Source organism: Nicotiana attenuata, unplaced genomic scaffold (assembly GCF_001879085.1).
Source record: "Nicotiana attenuata strain UT unplaced genomic scaffold, NIATTr2, whole genome shotgun sequence".
Lineage (NCBI taxonomy): Eukaryota > Viridiplantae > Streptophyta > Magnoliopsida > Solanales > Solanaceae > Nicotiana > Nicotiana attenuata.
In genome coordinates, this window is record NW_017671836.1 from 93,247 (window position 1) to 110,728 (window position 17,482).

A 17,482-nucleotide genomic window follows, 5' to 3' on the forward strand; every position below is an offset into this window, starting at 1 on the left:
GACATAGGGTGTCCACTCCCTAATCGCTTTTCCAACATAGGGTCTCCACTCCCTAGTTGATTTTATTTTACACATAGGGTCTCCACTCCCTAGTCGTTTTTCCAACATATGGTCTCCACTCCCTAGTTGATTTTATTTTAGACATAGGGTGTCCACTCCCTAATCGCTTTTCCAACATAGGGTCTCCACTCCCTAGTTGATTTTATTTTAGGCATAGGATCTCCACTCCCTAGTCTGTTTTTTCCAACATAGGGTCTCCACTCCCTAGTTGAATTTATTTTAGACATAGGGTCTCCACTCCCTAGTCGGTTTTCCAATATAGGGTCTCCAGTCCCTAGTTGATTTTATTTTGGACATAGTGTCTCCACTCCCTAGTCGCTTTTCCAACATAGGGTCTCCACTCCCTAGTCGTTTTTCCAACATAGTCTCCACTCCCTAATTGATGTTTATTTTAGACATAGGGCATCCACTCCCTAGTCGTTTTTCTAACATAGGGTGTCACGACCCAATTTAGGATTGTGGCCGGCGCTTAGGAGCAGGTGCTCCCAAGTAAGGCTCATCAGTAATTTTACAGAAAATCAGACAGAGTTTTCCCTGTTTTTGGACCATCCCAAAAATTTTCCTGTCTCAAATCAACACCCAAACATCCTAATATCATACCATACAATTGATAACTTGTCAATTAACCAATACAAGTCTCCACCATAACTAAACCACCAAGTAACCACTAGAAATACTAATTTATCTCCAACTTTGATAAATGAGAACGATGCTCAACATAAGACTAATAGCAAAATAATACTCGTGACACTAAAAGAATGACTATGGAGCGACTCTAAGAGTTCAAAGAAAAGAATATAACAATATAATTAAATCTCCGCCCACGCGAACAAGTGCGAGGCTCACCATGAACTATCAACCTGTGAGCTCTAATTAACGAAATCCTCGCCCGCGTCAACTGCTGTCTCTGTAAAAAAATTAGCGGGGAATGAGTCACTAGCTCAGTGAGTAATAACACTTAATCACAACCGTTTTTATTTGGGGACAAGTCAGAAAACATGCTAGTATCTCAAACAGAAAATAACATAAAAATGCCCTTTCAGAAACTACAAATAATTTTCAGTCTCATCATACTTTTCTTGTAGTATAATACAATTAACAGTCCAGTAATAAGCTCGATAACCACTGTATAATATCAATATTCACATTTGGTTTCAATGAATGGATCATGTAATCGATATAACTGTAGACTTCTTTGCAAGAAGTCAAATATAATGGTAGTCCCTACTCGAGGAAAATCGGTAACGGTATGCTAGTTCTACCTTCCCACTAGCAAGGGCTATAACGGTAATCTGTAATTACAAGGTGCACCAAGTCTAGCGAACCCGCCGTTAGCTACGGGATCCTTCAATGTCTACTCCCATTTATACTTGTCTCTGTAATCCGTATATACTCATAGAAAATATTTTAAAACAATATAGGGCATTTCGGTTCTTATCAAATCATATAATTTCTTTTCGATAACAGTAAATTCAAGTAACGGTAAAACAGATCTAGTGACAACGAAAATATTTAAAACCACGGTATTCATCTCAAATAACTATTTCGGTATCATATAAAGTAAAAGACTTGTCCCACATGCAACTCAAATTAATCGGTAACATATTCATATTAAAAATTATGTGTAAATCATGCAGGTTATGAGAACACAAATTGCGGTAAGATTACTACTCACTGTACTCGTGCCGAAATTCCAAATGCTTCACCTTGAGCAATTCATACAACTTCCTCCAATTCAATCTATAATTACATAATACCGGTCTCATGTTAATTTCTATGTTTAGGCTAATTCATAGATAGTTTAGAATACCCAACCCTCGAGGTTCCATATTTGACTCTTAATTCGCCGAATTATACTTACCCACATATGAGTAATTACTAATCTATCAACTCCAACCTATTCATATAATTTACCAGAATAATTCTTATTGGTATTTAATTTCATATACCTTGTGAAACCCTTCAAATATATGAACTGAGATAAAAAGAATTACCAGAAGAAAAGAACCCAGATGAGAAATTCGAGTATTACCTGTAAAAACCAGTGCGTATTTAAGTTTTCTCAAGGTTTGGTTCCAGCCTTTTTTTCCTCTTCTTCTTCTCCTCCTCTTTTTGAACTTCGTTTTCTGCGTTCTGAAGCAGAACCCTTTTTTCCGTTTTCCTTTCTTTCGTTTGTGTTGATATAGTTACATTTTATGGGTTTGGGCCCATTTTGTGAATCCTTATTCTTTTTTTTTTTGTTTATTTGTTTTTTTATAGTTAGTTTCTTATATTATTATTACTATTATTATGCTAATGACCAATACACTCTTATAAAAAAATATAGGGTATTACATAGGGTCTCCACTCCCTAGTTGATTTTATTTTAGACATAGGGTCTCCACTCCCTAGTCGCATTTCCCAACGTAGAGTCTCCACTCACTAGTTGATTTTTTTTAGACATAGGGTCTCCACTCCCTAGTCGTTTTTCTAACATAGGATCTCCACTCCCTAGATGCTTTTATTTTAAACATAGGGCCTCCAGTCCCTAATCTCTGTTTTCTAAAGGTACACCAATCCCGACTTTTATTGCTTTCAATAAATAAATTAGCATAGAGTTTTGTTACAATTAACTCACGAACTTTTCCTAGTAAAACTAAGGCAGAAAAATATTGTTCGTTCGTTTATTTTGGTGTCTGAGCAGGTTTTTACCTCGAGGCACGGGTTCGAGATGACCAAAAGAAGTCTCAATCAAAAAATAAAGAAATGAAATGGAAATGAAGTGAATCTAAAGTGCAAAAGCGGAGAAAAAATGTGTACTGCTCAAGACATGATTGAAGTCACAAGCTTTGCATGTCCCGTCTTGATCCAAAAAAAGCCAAAGAAGAATGAACTAGCACCTACAGATAGCAAGCATCGAGGTTCCGATCAGAGTCTGCATGAAGAACCAGCCAAGACTCAAGATCAAGTTTCAGAAGACTTAGAGATAGGAACCTTGTAACTCATAGCTTATAGGCTTGTTTAGTTTCTTTTCATTTTGATTTTGGTATAATAAGGAGTTCAGCAAGCAGTAGCAGCAGCAGCAACAATGAAATCACAGCTTTCCGGTAGTTCCAGCTACCAAAACTTCCAGAACTACACCGACCTGATTCCTTCATAGCCAAGGATATGTAGGCAACCTTCGAAACAATGTTCGGTCAGACTTTTCCAAAATGCTTCTAAATGGAGTGTTAAACGGGCAAAAATTGCTCATAATTGCTTACTTTATCTTTTCTCAAAAACTCTTCATATTTTCGAGCAAAGAGGGGCAGCTGTGAGCACGTATTTTTTTCCCGATAAAAATACTCCTACAAAATTCACAAAAAAATAACTATTTCTATCTGTTTTTAATGTTATAGACTTTTAGGAATTCCTTTTTAATTGTTTGTTTGCATTTAGTTGCTTTTTTGTGCATTTTTAATATTTTAAAGTCATAAAAAGTACCAAAAAATATTTAATTCTTCATCGCATAGCATGTAGATTTTAACCGAATTTAGGATTTAAATATGTCAATTAAGTGCATCAATTGAAAATCACAAAATACATGGGTCATGTTTACATTTTAGTTTTTAGTTTTAAGGCTAATTTTACAAAATAATTCAAGAATCTAATTTAGAATTTTATTTAGTTTGTTTAGGATCTTAAACTCAATTAGAGTGGCTTAAACCAGACTGGGCCAACATTTGAACCGCCCAATTGCCAAATACCCACCCCAGCCCAAAAGAAAACCGGTCCAACCCCACTTTTACAAGCCAAACGACCCCGTTTCTAAGCCCGTTAATCTCAGCCTTTGTATCGAGTATAATCTAATGGTTGGGAACTGATCCCCAAATTCCTTAAGAGTGTCCGAAATCCCCCCCCCCCTCCGACCAAACCATAGAGACTTCCCACAAACTCATCTCCCTCACCTCTCTCTCACCCCAGCTGTCTCCGCCGCCGAAAATCGCTTACGGCGGCGGCACTACTCCAATCGCACCCAAATTTTCACCAGACAATCCTCAGCCTTTCCCCATAACTAATCCCCCGTTAATTTTCCAAAATCCTCACCAAGGTCGTCGAATTTTAAATCTACGATTACAGAAAACCTAAGGCTATCTCTTTTTAATCTATTTGTTTACTCGTTTCGGCTTGAACTTACGTGAATCAATTGCTCTTAACATGAGCAGTCGATTCACATTAGTTTGAGCGCATTTCGAGGTCGCTGAGGTCTAAGTCTTCACACCCTTTGCCAGGCAGCCATTCATTTCTTTAAGGGTAACCGCTTTCTTTTTTATTATTTAGTTTAATCTTGCATTTAGTAGTAATTCTATGTTGAATGTTCATTTTAGGTTAATTAGTTCATTACATAATCATGATTAGTTTCAATTTTTGTTTATTAGTTTAAAATGCATAAGTTTAATGATTTGTTTGTTGCAGTAGATTTTGTTCAAATCTGTATGTTTTTAGTTTGGTGTGGTTATTCGACACAATTGGAACTTTAGGGAGTGAAAGGATAATAACAGAAGTTAAAGGGGTCGAAAGGAATTTGGGAAATTATGAATCTTAGGTGTTTGTTCAGGAAGCTTCTAGAAAAGGTCAAAATACAATAAAGACTAATAAAATTAGGTCAGATTTGGGTAAAAGAGGGTTAATTTCAGAAGTTAATGGGGCTGAAAAATGTAGGGGAATATCTGAATTGGACAGCTATCCATTTTCAATTTTAAAAAATGCCTTATCCCTTAAAATCAGCTGACATATTGCCTTATATTCCCTCCCTTTTTTCCCTCACATGACACCTCTCTTACATTATATAAAAGAGAGAAAAATCCTGGCAATAGGCAGACCGTTATTCTCTGAGAAATTCAGGATCTGCTCTTCATTTTTTGCATTAGTTTTTGACACTGATTCCCTCACACACACTGATCACACACAAAAAATTCACTCAGCACTCTTACGTGATAAGTTGAACAAACGTTTAACCGAATAAAACTCTGCAAATTTGAACAGCCAGCTTTTCCCCAGGTCTGCTTAAGGTGTTAGAGGGTTTTCAACGAACCAGCACCTTACGCAGAAATTCAAGATGAATTGCCTATTTTTGTTTCACTTTCGCTGTAGGAGAGGAGTGTTTAGGAGATGCTGAACACACGCTTACATTTGCTTCTTTTGAGTTGTGAATACGGCTATCAGCACAGCCTTTGTGCTGAAAATTATTGAACTATTACCTGCTTAAAAAGGCTGTGGTCAGGGGGTTTTCCCCCTCATTGGTCACTAAGCCCAGATATTCAGTCTTAAAATGCTCTGATAAACGCATTTGGGAAGCTAGGCAAGGTAAACAAATGAATGTAAAATCTTAGTGAAAGCATTGGACCGCAAATGTATTCTTTTCTTGTTTTCTTTCTCTTTCTGTCACAACGCGAGGCCTTATAAGATGCTATTGACTTTAACCGTCTCTTAATCTTCTTGGATCCTATTAAACATTTAAGCGCAATTATAGGTCATCTGGTTAGTAGCTGTGATGGTTTTCAATGTTCATATCCAAATGATTGTTTGCTTAGAAATAGTCTTCAAGGTTCGTTTATTTTCCTTGTTTATGGTGAAATGATTCTTGTTAAGCAGACCTATGGTTCTATGCATGTTGACGCAGTTCCTCTTCTTGTTGCAGAGGGATGAACTACAAAAGTGTATGAGCACTTCGTAGGTTTAGATGTCATTATTCTCTGCTTGTCGATGCTCAACTCAGGGGCGGCCCTTCCATAAAGCAAGTAAAGCAACTGCTTTTTAAAAAAAAAAAAAATCGAAGTGAAAAAGTTTGATTTCTTTCTTTAACAAATATAGATAAGAAGGATATGCAACTGCTATGATTTCTGCCAAGGAAATTGCACTTTGACCACAATACATGTGTTTTTAAGGTATAAATTATTTTTCTAAGCAGCAAAAAGAATAAGAAATAAATGTTGAACCACCCTTGATACAAGCTGAGGCCTGGTGTAGTGGTTGAAGTGGCTTCATCTATAGTGGTAGGTCTAGGTATCGAATGTAGCCTAGTCCATCCATTAACAGTTCTTTAATTTTTCCAAAAATCAGTAGATTTAAAAGACCCATGTAGGCTACTTTAACGTTTCTTCGGGAGATTTATTTAAATTGATTTGTTTTTTTTTAATTTTATTTTTGATAAGAGTATTCTTCTATCTCAATTTTACATTTGTTTATTTGAAATCTTTTTAAATATTTTAAAGTATTCCACTTGCTTCTTTCTCGTGGTCAACCAAACATTGATTTTTCCATTTATCATTATCTGTTTTAATTTAGAATATTTTTATAGTTCTAAAATTCTTATATTTTAAAATTATTAATGTAGTTTAGCATAGAGTTATCTTCTATTTGTTATTGTCCGCAATAATTAGCTAGTTAAAATAAAAATTTAGAGTTTGCTAACTTGTAAAATTTAACAAATAAGTCGAATTTAGTACTTTGATATCGATTAAATTGATCTTTGTTAAATAAGATTATTAAAAATTTGTTAAGTTTAATGAATTGTTAAAGTTAAGAAAGTAAACAAAAAGCTGTTAAAACTTATTTTTATAATTTATAGTATGTTTTTAAAGGGCAGCCTTAGAATAGGAAAAAGGGAAAAAAAAAGTTGGGGAGCAAATCATTTTTTTGAACCCAAACAAAAACGGAAGGTATGCTCCATTTGGTAAGCCTGATATTGCATATACTATCGGATGAAGTTGAGCATTTAATCCTTTTCTGAACCCGCTTGTATAAATTCCTGGGTCCGCCGCTGTGCGTGCACAATATAAACCATCTGAGGAAATGCTGAAAAAGATCCGAAGGCAATGTACTCGAGAGATGGACTATGAATCTGACAATCGGGTGGAATCCTGGGCCAAACAGTTCGACATCTGAATGGGCACAGAGAACCATCGGAACATGCTGTTTAATCTTGAATAAAGTACTGAATATGCCGGATTGATGTTGCTGCACTGACTCTGGGATCACTTGCACAGTCTACCGTACTAATATGTTGGCCCCTTTTAGTTTGTTAATGGGGACCATTTTGCTAACGACTTGATAGATGGTTGATTAAATATCATTGCTTGTAGCAATTTAAAACTTTCCTAGGGTCTCTTTTCCTCTTCTTAAGGCCAGCTGAATTTATCAGCTTGTATCTAACTTGTGAATATTCAAACCAACAAAATGAGGCCAATTCACAATTGTACAGAAGAAACAAGTAGACTAAAATAATTAAAATGCCATAGCTGAGATGAGGTGACTATTCTCCTGCATTAATCAGATCATCTCTGCGCTGCTGGCACTTTTTGTCTCCAGTATTTCCCTCTTCTTTCTTAGTGTGCCCTATTGTTCATGAGCAGGGGCAGCCTTCTGAAAATAGACAAGATTATTAAAGCACTGCACTCAATTTCTACAACTTCCGTTTTGCTTGAGAAGGGGCCAAATTTGGAGTTATATGGCTTTTTCTGGAAAAAGTTTTGAGGTAAATATTGAGAGCGCAAATTTAACCTCAATTATAAGTCAAAGTGCACGTGTAGGTCTGACTACTAATTTTGCGTAAGAACACTTCGTTAAAAATGGAATGCTGCAGGTTCATTCCATTATATGTAGTGAAACATATTTTTTTTAACTATGTAGGTAAAGTTGCTGCGATGTGACCAGGAGGTCACAGTTCGAGCCGTGGAAACAGCCTCTTGCAGAAATGCAGGGTAAGACTGCGTATAATAGACCCTTGTGGTCCAGCCCATCCACCCCGCGCATAGCTGAAGCTTAGTGCACCGGGCTGCACTTTAATTATACATAGGGGTAGGGGAAGTGGAAATGGTGGAGGGGATTACAAGGTGCGGAACCGAACCCCCACCAAGAAGGTTTACATTTAGATAGCCGACCAACTGAACTATTAGATTCCTTACATAATGAAACTAGACTGCTAAGAAAAGAATAAAAATGTTTGATTTTTGTGTTAAACTGCTGGTAGTAGAAGAGTATCTTGAAGCAGGACTAAAGTTTGAAAGCTGATTCTTTTTATATGGTTACACCACATTACGGTAAACATTTAAAATTATAAATGAAGTCAAATCTTTTGAAGTTGTTGTGTACTAGTAGCTTTTATTCTTGAAGTGTTCAAATATTTTTGTGTGACCCAAATTAAGTTATGATCATGTTACTGGGATGAGGACAGTAGTAGATACACTTGAACAGACAGAAAAAAAGGAAGAATGAGGTTAGATGGTTCTTTGAGGACTAACCCGCTTTTGCTCTTCCATCCTTGCCTTTATTAAAGAGTAGATAGCAACACCTGCAATGGCTATTGCAGTACCAATCCCAGTTTGAGTTGATATTTTGTTTCCTGCAAAGTTTTGAAACAGTTAAGCAGAGAACAAATTAACATACAGAATCAGGAATCTGGATAATGATCAAGGTCATGAAGCACAGTATTGAAAGTTAGTTGTACAATGCACCAGTAGCTTTTATGCACTGCAGCAGAAATGTAACAGACTCTCTTAGCCCTGAGAGGGAACTTTGGCAACCAAAGTAGAAAAGAACTCTTCAACGAGGACTCAATAGCTTGCGGGAAGCTTGGACTTCGAAAGTTCTTGATTGATACTATCAGGAAAGTTAATCAAAAATCTTAGTATCAGGCAAAGTTTACTTATCCTCTAATTTTATGTTGCAGACAAGACACACACTTCAATTGTAGTCATATGGAGTATCAAGAACTCATAATTCATTCGTTTGACATTTATAAAAACACATGTATTGTGGTGAAAGCATATTAGAGCATACGCTTACCAAATACCACAATAGAGAAACCAATCACAAAAACTCGCTTCAGTACGTTTCCAACAGCATGTGTAAGTGGCGCAACCCGCTCTAATGTGTTGGTAGCTACCTGCAAAGGTCAAAAATTATGTAAATTTTATGAAATTAAAGGAAATAACCAGAAAAACTTGAAATATGAAAAGATTATAAACTCTACTAAAACCCTAATGCATTGATTTTTCATATACGCGATTCATACCTGGTTATACAGATGATAGAACATCCCTATCCAAAAGAGGTCAGATAAGAACTTATAAAGGCCTACTTTAGTGATGGCATCCCTGAAACCATACTGCATTAGTTGGGGTCCTTCAATCTGACATCGCATATTGCTGGCTTCAATTAGTTCTATCTTCATAATATACTGAGCAAGCAGGTTAAAGCATCTCTGAGCAAAGCAAACTTACAAATATGGCTGGAGGGAGGCAAAACAGGAGGGCCGTGATTGAAATATATGCGTATACATTTGTGCTATCCATTCCAGTCTGTGAAAAACAACATACCAAGAAATGGAGATGAGTTTCAATATATTTTTGGATGTTAGTAAGCCTGCGTGTATATTTAGTCCAGCGTGAAGGTAATGCTGGCATAGTTCATCATATCAGAGCAGAGTAGTACTATATGGGGAAAATACTTACCATTGCTTTCTTTGAGTAGATACTTCTGTAAGTAAAAGCAATATTTGAGATCATTGCACTAGTGAAGCCAGTCCAATTGAATGACAGTTCAGTCAATGAAGCCATCGATACACCTAAAAAGATTCAGCCATCAGAATTTGAGACGGCTAGATTGGCCAGAAGAATGACAGTGTTGAGGATTTGTTCGGTCATTCAACTTACGTGGTTAATCTTCTAACTAAGTTTTTTTTCTATGGGATACTGTAAAAGTTGTTTTAAGTTTTGCATTTACAGCCAAGATTTTCTGTGGAGATATTGTTTGAGCAGCTGGTAAATGTTGGAACTAGTGGAATAAAAGAAAAACAATGCTATAAATGACACTTACCAATGACAACAGGGGCCAGTGATAACCACAGAGAGACAGGAATCTGGTGCCCCAAGACAAACTGAGAAGCAGCTGCACTGAAGAATGGCTCCAGAGCTATCCAACAACAATGACAAAATGTCAGTTTTTCCAGAATAAGTGTGTAATGAAGTATTCTGAACTGCTTTTTTATTTCTAAAACTAATTTCAGAAACCATATATTAGCCTTAACAACCACTATTGATGTAATGATGTCATATGAAGTACTTATTTGAACTGTAGAAATTGACAAGCATATGTTATTCAAAACGAAAAAATTAGCGAGCTAAAGTAGTGTCTCTCTTTGAGTTATTACCTTTGATGGTATGAGTGAAGGATACAGCAACAGTTGCAAATGATACATTAGACATAACATGTCCAAGAGCATGACAGAATGCTACTGGAGTGAGCAGTACCAGAAGTTCCTTATTGATGGGCTAATCATGTAAATTGACAAATGCAAGCAAGTTAAATAAAGCCAGCTGATGAGCATATTAACAAAATATATACAAATAATGCAGAAAAATGAAACTTACTGCACGTTTAGGTAGACCAATAGACCAACTAATAAGACAATAGGTAACTCCAACTAGGAGATGTACGACTGAAACAAAGCTGCAAAAGCATCAAGAAAATCATGTTTAAGAAGTTAACTCAAGGGGAGCTGGCATTTTCTTTATTTGCAAAACAGGACAATTGATTTAAGAGTCCCCAAAACAAGTAAATTAAAGCTGCTTACTATGGGTATGGGAAATAATTGTAGACCTTCTTGTTGAGTATATTGAAAATCACATTCAGAAAGTACCTGCATCAGAATACTTAATGATCAGATTCATTTGAACATGGGCATAAGAGCTTTTAGCTATCAGATAAGTGTAAAACCATATGTCCAGAATGAAACTCAAAATTACTTATTTTTACCTTTAGTTATCAGATAAGTGTAGAAGTATATGTCCAGAATGAAAACTTAACATACTCACAGTCAGTCAGTGAGAGAGTTAGAATTTTCACTGAGGGGAGTGAAAATATAAAAGAGCAAATCCTTGAAGAAGTCAAAGGGGAATGTTGTGAACCGGCATGACCACATAGATTATGGGCCAGAAGTGTGCAACAAGGCTGATCCAGTTAGTAGTATTGGGCCTGGAGTTAAATGGAGAAAAGGCCCAATGACTAAACACCTGCATTATATTTGGGATCCAGGCGGAATACAGGGCATGCCTATTCTTGAAGAAGAAAAATGTCTGCTTCTCTCATCTCCTTGCTTTGTGCCTAAGCTTCTCATCTCTCTTCTTCTATGGTGTATTTCTGTCCCCTCATCCCTCTCTGTTATCTCTCAATTATCCTTTACTGTTTCATTGTAATTTTCAGTATTTGTAAGTCCGTTCAGTGAATCAATATAGCTAGTTGGTTTGGTTGTTATTCGGTTTGTTACAGGGAATCAATATATATATACATAAAAAAATAAATTTTTACTTAGCTATACTGTGTAATTTTTCGGCGAAGAAAGAAAAAGAAAAAACAGAAAATTTACAGGTCAATCAACTTGGTTGTCCAAAAGTTACCATATAACTTACCAGGTGAAGAAAAAGAATCCAGTAACTAGAGCTGGAAACTTTTCGGCAAAGCCTTTAGTTGGTTTAGCATACCTGCTTACAGAATTGATAATCAGTTACTCCATACTACTGCAAAATTTTGGAAAAATACTGACAAATGAAGCTGAAAAAGAAAAAAAAAAAAAAAATCAAACCCATCAGTAATTTCAATGTCATGACCCTTTGCATCAGCAGCTGCAGCCTTTGTGATAAAAACATCAACAGTATTTCTTGGCTTCAGTAGTTGACTGTATTTAAATAATTTAAGGGGCTTACTGGACAACCCCACAGGTGAAAGTTCAAAGCTTTTGGAATCTGAAACAATTGAGAAACTTCTCAAAGGAACTAAATTAGTTAAATTTCTACTAGCAAGTTTGTGGGGTGAAGAAAAAATTGATCTTTGTAGAGAAAACTGAATGGAACTAGACATTGAAGCCATGATCAAAAGAGATGAAATTAAAACCAAAGATTTTATTGGAATAATGCAAAAACACCAAGAATTCAACAGAAAGTATATGAAATTTGTATAAAAAGAATCTTTGGATAAAACCAAAAAAAAAAAAGTGAAGCAAAGTACAACGTTGGAAACAAGGTTTGATTAGAACAAGAGCGAAGATGTCAATAAGAAAAAGAGGAAATAATTGATACTAGCTATTTTGAGAATTTCAGTTGGATGATTAATTAACAGAGAAAAAAGGGGGGGAAAGGGAAGAGGAAGATTATGTTTGATTCATATTAGGCCGTTATGTTCTCTTTTATATGAAAGCTCCTTTTGATGGTTACCTGTATCTATTTTGAGTATTTTCCTTTCTTTTTGTTAGTATTGATAATAACATTAATAATAAATAATAAATGAATAAATAATATATAATATAATATAATACTCCTCCCGTTTCAATTTATGTGAACTCATTTGATTGGGCACGGAGTTTAAAAAAAGAGAGAAGACTTTCGAACTTGTGGTGTAAAATGAGGCACAAATATTATAAATCATTGCATGAAGTTAAATTATTTTCAAATAAAGAAAGGGATCATTATTTTTGACACGAACGAAAAAGGAAATAGGTTTAAAAAGATTGAAACGGAGGAAGTGTAATGTAAAGTAACATAGCATACATAAGGTGATTATTAGAGATATTTAAAACAGAGGCTTATTATGTATATCACATAACTGACTAGTGATGTGAGAATTATATATCATATTAATTTTCTTCCCCAAGACATTTTAATATACTGTAAACCGTCTTATTTCATTTACTTTGAAGAGAACTAGCTGGTTTTAATATTTTTTTTTTAAAGATATATTTCCATTTTAATAGGTAATATTTAATAATACTTACTAAAAATTACAAGAGATTTCATGGAAAAGCTTCCTTTAGAAAACCTGAAAATTATAACTCAGCAAGTAACTAAACAAATCATTTAGGCAAATGTCTTCAAGGATTTTCGAACTTTTCTTCCCTCAACCCTCTTTTCTACACATTTTATTAAAATAATGGATTGAAAAAGAAAAGAAAAATAAAAAAGCCACGTAAAGCCAAAAATGCCTATTTTCTTGGTGATGATTTAGGACAACTCTTTACTGTTTTATAAGTTACTCCCTCTATTCCCCTGTTTGACTGGGTCCAGAGTTTAAGAAAGAATGACGACTTTTGAAATTTGTGATTCTAAACAAGTCAAAAAGAGAATCTGAGTATTTATGTGGTTATAAAAACTTCTCATTAATGGTAGAATTGTAAGTTTAAGTTAAATTGTTACTAAATTTAGAAAGGGTCATTCTTTTTTGAATGGACCAAAAATAAAATAGGTTCACACAAACTGAAACAGAGGGAGTATAAATTTAGAATGATGTACATATGACCTTTGGATGGTACTTTGGTCATGGAATCAGAAAAGAAGCTTTTGTGATATCCTTCTTTGTTCTTTTTTTAATTTGTTCTTTTAATTTCTCTTTATTATTCTATTAATAATAAGAGAATTTGTTTTGACGTATAACGTTTCAACCAAAGAAAAAAGGCATGGCGCATGGGTGGGGGGAGATGGACTGCTTCTTGATCTCGTCACCATTCAATAATGGCAAATAATGAAATAAAGTTTACTATCTGTTTATTTTCTAATCTGACAATATAAATTTTATAGTGTTTGACGTGCAATATTTTAAGAGAATTTTAATTAAGACACTTCAATTTGGGCTAGCTTTGTTAGCTACTCATATCAGACTATTGTTATAATATAAACAACAAATAAATGCTTTTCAAATTAAAAAAAAATGTGTTGTTAAGTTGTATTTCTTCACTATAAGTTGTTACTATTTGCTTTGCAGAAAAACAACAATCTTCTAATATTGTTGTCTCCTTCAAAAAGTCTATATTTTCCAAAATCGTGCACTTGAAAATCAGAAGTGTTCTTACAAATTAATAGGCTTGTCATATTTACTAAAATTATTTATATATAATCTCATAGCAATCTCGTAAAAGAGATGTCGCAAATATCACTTTTGGATTTAATGTGTTTCAAGTCAATTTATTTGGGTTCTCATTTATATTTTCCAACAACTCATCCTTCCAGATATATGATATATATGTCAACTCCACTTTTAAAATGTACGTATAATTAAAGTGATACTCTATCTATTTTAACTTTTATGTTGGTATTTAAATGGACACGATGTTTATGATGTTTGACTTTTATGATATGGTAACAGAAGAGAATTATTAAAATAATAGTTGAAAAGAGAGCAAACATCTCATTAAAGTTAAAGACTGAATAACTTATTAAGTTGAAGTTTTGAAATTTGTATATGTTAGAAGTCTAACATAATAAACTGCTAGCTAGATAAGTCAATAATAAAAGAGTATATAATAGGCAAAATACATAGTTTACCTATCAACCTTGCGAAATTTTTGTTATACATTTTTTTTTACGGGAAACCTTTTACACACTTAATCTTTTAAAAGTGTGTCTAAGACACATTATGTTTGACCTGATAACACTTGCGTGTTTAGACACAAAAAAAAAGCGTGTGAAGCCCGTAAAAAAATCCCATTTTTTGTCTCCCTTCCCCACAGGATCCCCTCTCTCTCCCTCTGGCCTTCTTCCTCACCTCCCTCCCCCTTATTTTCTTCCCCAAATAGAATGTTTGAAAGAACATATCAACTTAGATCTAAAATTGAGCGGATTTTGTCGGTTTATTGTCCAAATATTGGAATAACTATTTAATTGTGATAGAATTAAAAGTTTTAACAGTAGTATTGAAGGTTTGGTGAAAAAATCTAGAATCCACCATTGTTGGGGTATCGAAAAAAGCTTGAAAATTCGATTGGGTCTAGTTGATTATTGGGTTATTGAACTCAATTTATTGCTCGATTATTTTCGACTAGTTGTAGATCGTGTGGTTGAATTTTAGTGTTGTTGGAAACTTTCTCACAAATAACCATGGTGGTAGCAACAATAGTGTTTAAGATAGAAAATGGAAAGATGAAGAAGATGGATTTTAACTTTAATTTCTAATATTCTTTTCCTTTTAAAAGTCAAAGATACGTGTCACGACCCTATTAGGGCGTGAGTTTCACATTATCTGAAAAATTGGTCAAGCACAAAAGTGGTGTGTCTTAGACACACTTTTGAAAGGTTGAGTGTGTAAAAATTTTCCCGTGAAAGAGAGGTGTGTAATAGGGATTTCGCTACAGGGTTGATGGGTAAACTATGTATTTTGCCTACATAATAACTAAAAAATTACGAAAGACTGTGTACCTATGATGTTTGACCATAATTTTATATTGTTAGCACTTTACTTGCCATACATTTTGTTAGTTTAGTGATTAATTGTGCGATATTTGAAGTAATTATGTTATTTTTTGTCTAGGATCATAGGAAGACAAAGACGAGTGAAGGTTGCACAAAAATATGATAAAATACAAGAAAAAAGCATGAAAGCACGTTGAACCTATGCCTGGCGCCAGACCAGGCGTCGCCATCTCCTCCGGGAGCAGTTGCAATTGAGTCGGAAGATGGAGCTCAAAAGTCCACAATCATGGGCAAAAGTTGAAATACTACCTTAGCACGGACAATGAGGAAAAAGTTATTCCGGTGATTTATTGAAGGAACCCCTATGTGTAGAGTGGCCTTGATCATAGTTGACTACATCGTGCCACGACGTTAAATCAGGCACTTCATTGGAGAAAATCTGTTGTGATGTTGTATTCATCATGTCATGACATTAAATAAGGCGCTTGTTGGGAGGCAACCCAACTCTTAGAGTAGTTTCATTTTTGTTTTTTATTTTAGGGACTAAGGAGTTTATGTTGAATGATTTTAGGTTGGCTGATTAGGTACGGGCACGCGAAAATTGAAAGTAAGTGACCGGGAGTCAAAAATTAAGGAAAACAACACTACACTGCGCCCCGGAGTGTGCCAGGCAAAGGACCCAGCTTGCAATAGCTTGGGCGTTGCGAGCTTTATCGCTTGCCTGTCCTCGCAACCAAGTAGGTGGCGCGAGCTCAAAGGCGAGCTCTGGCACGCACCCTGCCTCGCGTCACCTATCCCCAAGAGCGCCTCAACCGACGCGTCGCCTGGTCTATCGCGAGTCCCACCTTGCGGCGCCAGGTAAGATTTTTTTTCCTTTTCTTCTTCTTTTCCTTTTAAAATTGAAACACACACGCACACAACAAATTAAAACGCCCAGCCCCCAAAACAAAACCCCTCAGCCTCTCTCCCTCTAAACTAAAAATCTCCCAACTCCTCCCTAAACACTCTCTCTCTACTCAAGAACAACACTACCTCCCCCCCTCTTCTCCCTCCAACTCACCCGAAATTCCCCAACTCCCCCCTCACACAATCATTCACGTAATTTCACTATTAATTGAAGATCACTCTATCTCAAACATCTAAGGTATGATTTTTACTCTCCCCTTAATCTCGAATTAGTTGGAGTAATGAACTCTTGCAACCTTTGGGAATGTTCTTCATGGTAACAATGTGTATGTTTGTCCCAACCCCATGAACCCTATGGGATTGGTATTTGTTGTTGTTTAAACGAGTGTTCGCACCCAGTTCCCAAGTCGATTTGAGAGGGTGATACAATCTCTCACCTACACAAGGACCCCCACGGCACTAGTGCAGACCATGTGTTTTTCAAAATACCGCAAAGGCATTCTTTATCGCCATTGGAGCATGAGCCTCCAGGACTGTTACACGAGTGCTATATTGTCATACGTCCCTAGATATTTTAAGTGTGCGGTGGATCATTGGAGCCAAGAATGGTGGTTAAATGTATAGAAATTGTATTATACATCTTTGTGACATTGATTAAATGGAAGATACAAGCCTGCTTAAAATAAAGGGGGTAAAGTCTAAGTAGGACCAATTTTGTTGAACACCATGTGCTAAACTTTTAAGTGTGGGGTCATACTACTATGTTTGAATTGATTCAATTCCCTCTAAAGTTGACTAACATCCACTTGTGAAGGTATGAAAATGGTCTGAAACTAAATGCACCACCAACTAACAAAGGAAAGGGCAAAGCTGTTGCTCCAGCTAAAGGCAAGACTTCCTTTGCACAGCCACCGATGAAGCGGAATGGATGATAGTCCACTTTGAATTAGGCTTAGGGATTATAGGCAGTTGCATCCATGGAAGCCTCATGCCCAAGGCCTCAGAGACAGCGTGAATATGGTATTAAGAGTATACCCACATCCGCCAAGGACAAGATTTGTCGGCCTAAGCATATGCACCCTGATTTAGCTGTTGATGAGTGTCATTTACAATTCAAGTATCCAGCAATGTGGAAGTCAATTCATGAGCTTAGGTTGAGCTATGTGTTCGGGAACCCTGGGGATATTAATGTGAACCTTGTTCGTGAGTTTTATGCCGGATATGATCTGGAGTATCCAGAGCAGTATGTGCCCATTTGGGAAAGATTGATTAATTTTTCTGCATTTGCTCTATGCAACTACTTAGGAGCTCTAGATATTCCA

The 17,482-nt window shown here is 35.7% G+C and overlaps 1 protein-coding gene across 2 annotated transcripts; it reads right to left on the reverse strand.

Moving 5' to 3' along the window:
• Nucleotides 1-6,697: 6,697 nt before the first annotated feature.
• LOC109210479 (triose phosphate/phosphate translocator, chloroplastic-like) lies at nucleotides 6,698-12,266 on the reverse strand. 2 transcript variants are annotated; one of them, XM_019373900.1, is made up of 13 exons: nucleotides 11,663-12,266; nucleotides 11,490-11,561; nucleotides 10,655-10,720; nucleotides 10,452-10,530; nucleotides 10,232-10,352; nucleotides 9,898-9,993; nucleotides 9,534-9,646; nucleotides 9,303-9,380; nucleotides 9,095-9,211; nucleotides 8,866-8,965; nucleotides 8,535-8,679; nucleotides 8,322-8,422; nucleotides 6,698-7,443 (listed from the first exon to the last, which is right to left on the reverse strand). In XM_019373900.1, the coding sequence occupies exons 1-13, from the start codon at nucleotides 11,944-11,946 to the stop codon at nucleotides 7,424-7,426; spliced, it is 1,392 nt and encodes a 463-aa protein (XP_019229445.1). In that variant the 5' UTR covers nucleotides 11,947-12,266; the 3' UTR covers nucleotides 6,698-7,423. The 2 variants fall into 2 exon arrangements, with proteins under 2 accessions (XP_019229445.1, XP_019229447.1); XM_019373902.1 differs by lacking the exon at nucleotides 8,535-8,679.
• Between the last annotated feature and the right edge of the window lie 5,216 nt (nucleotides 12,267-17,482).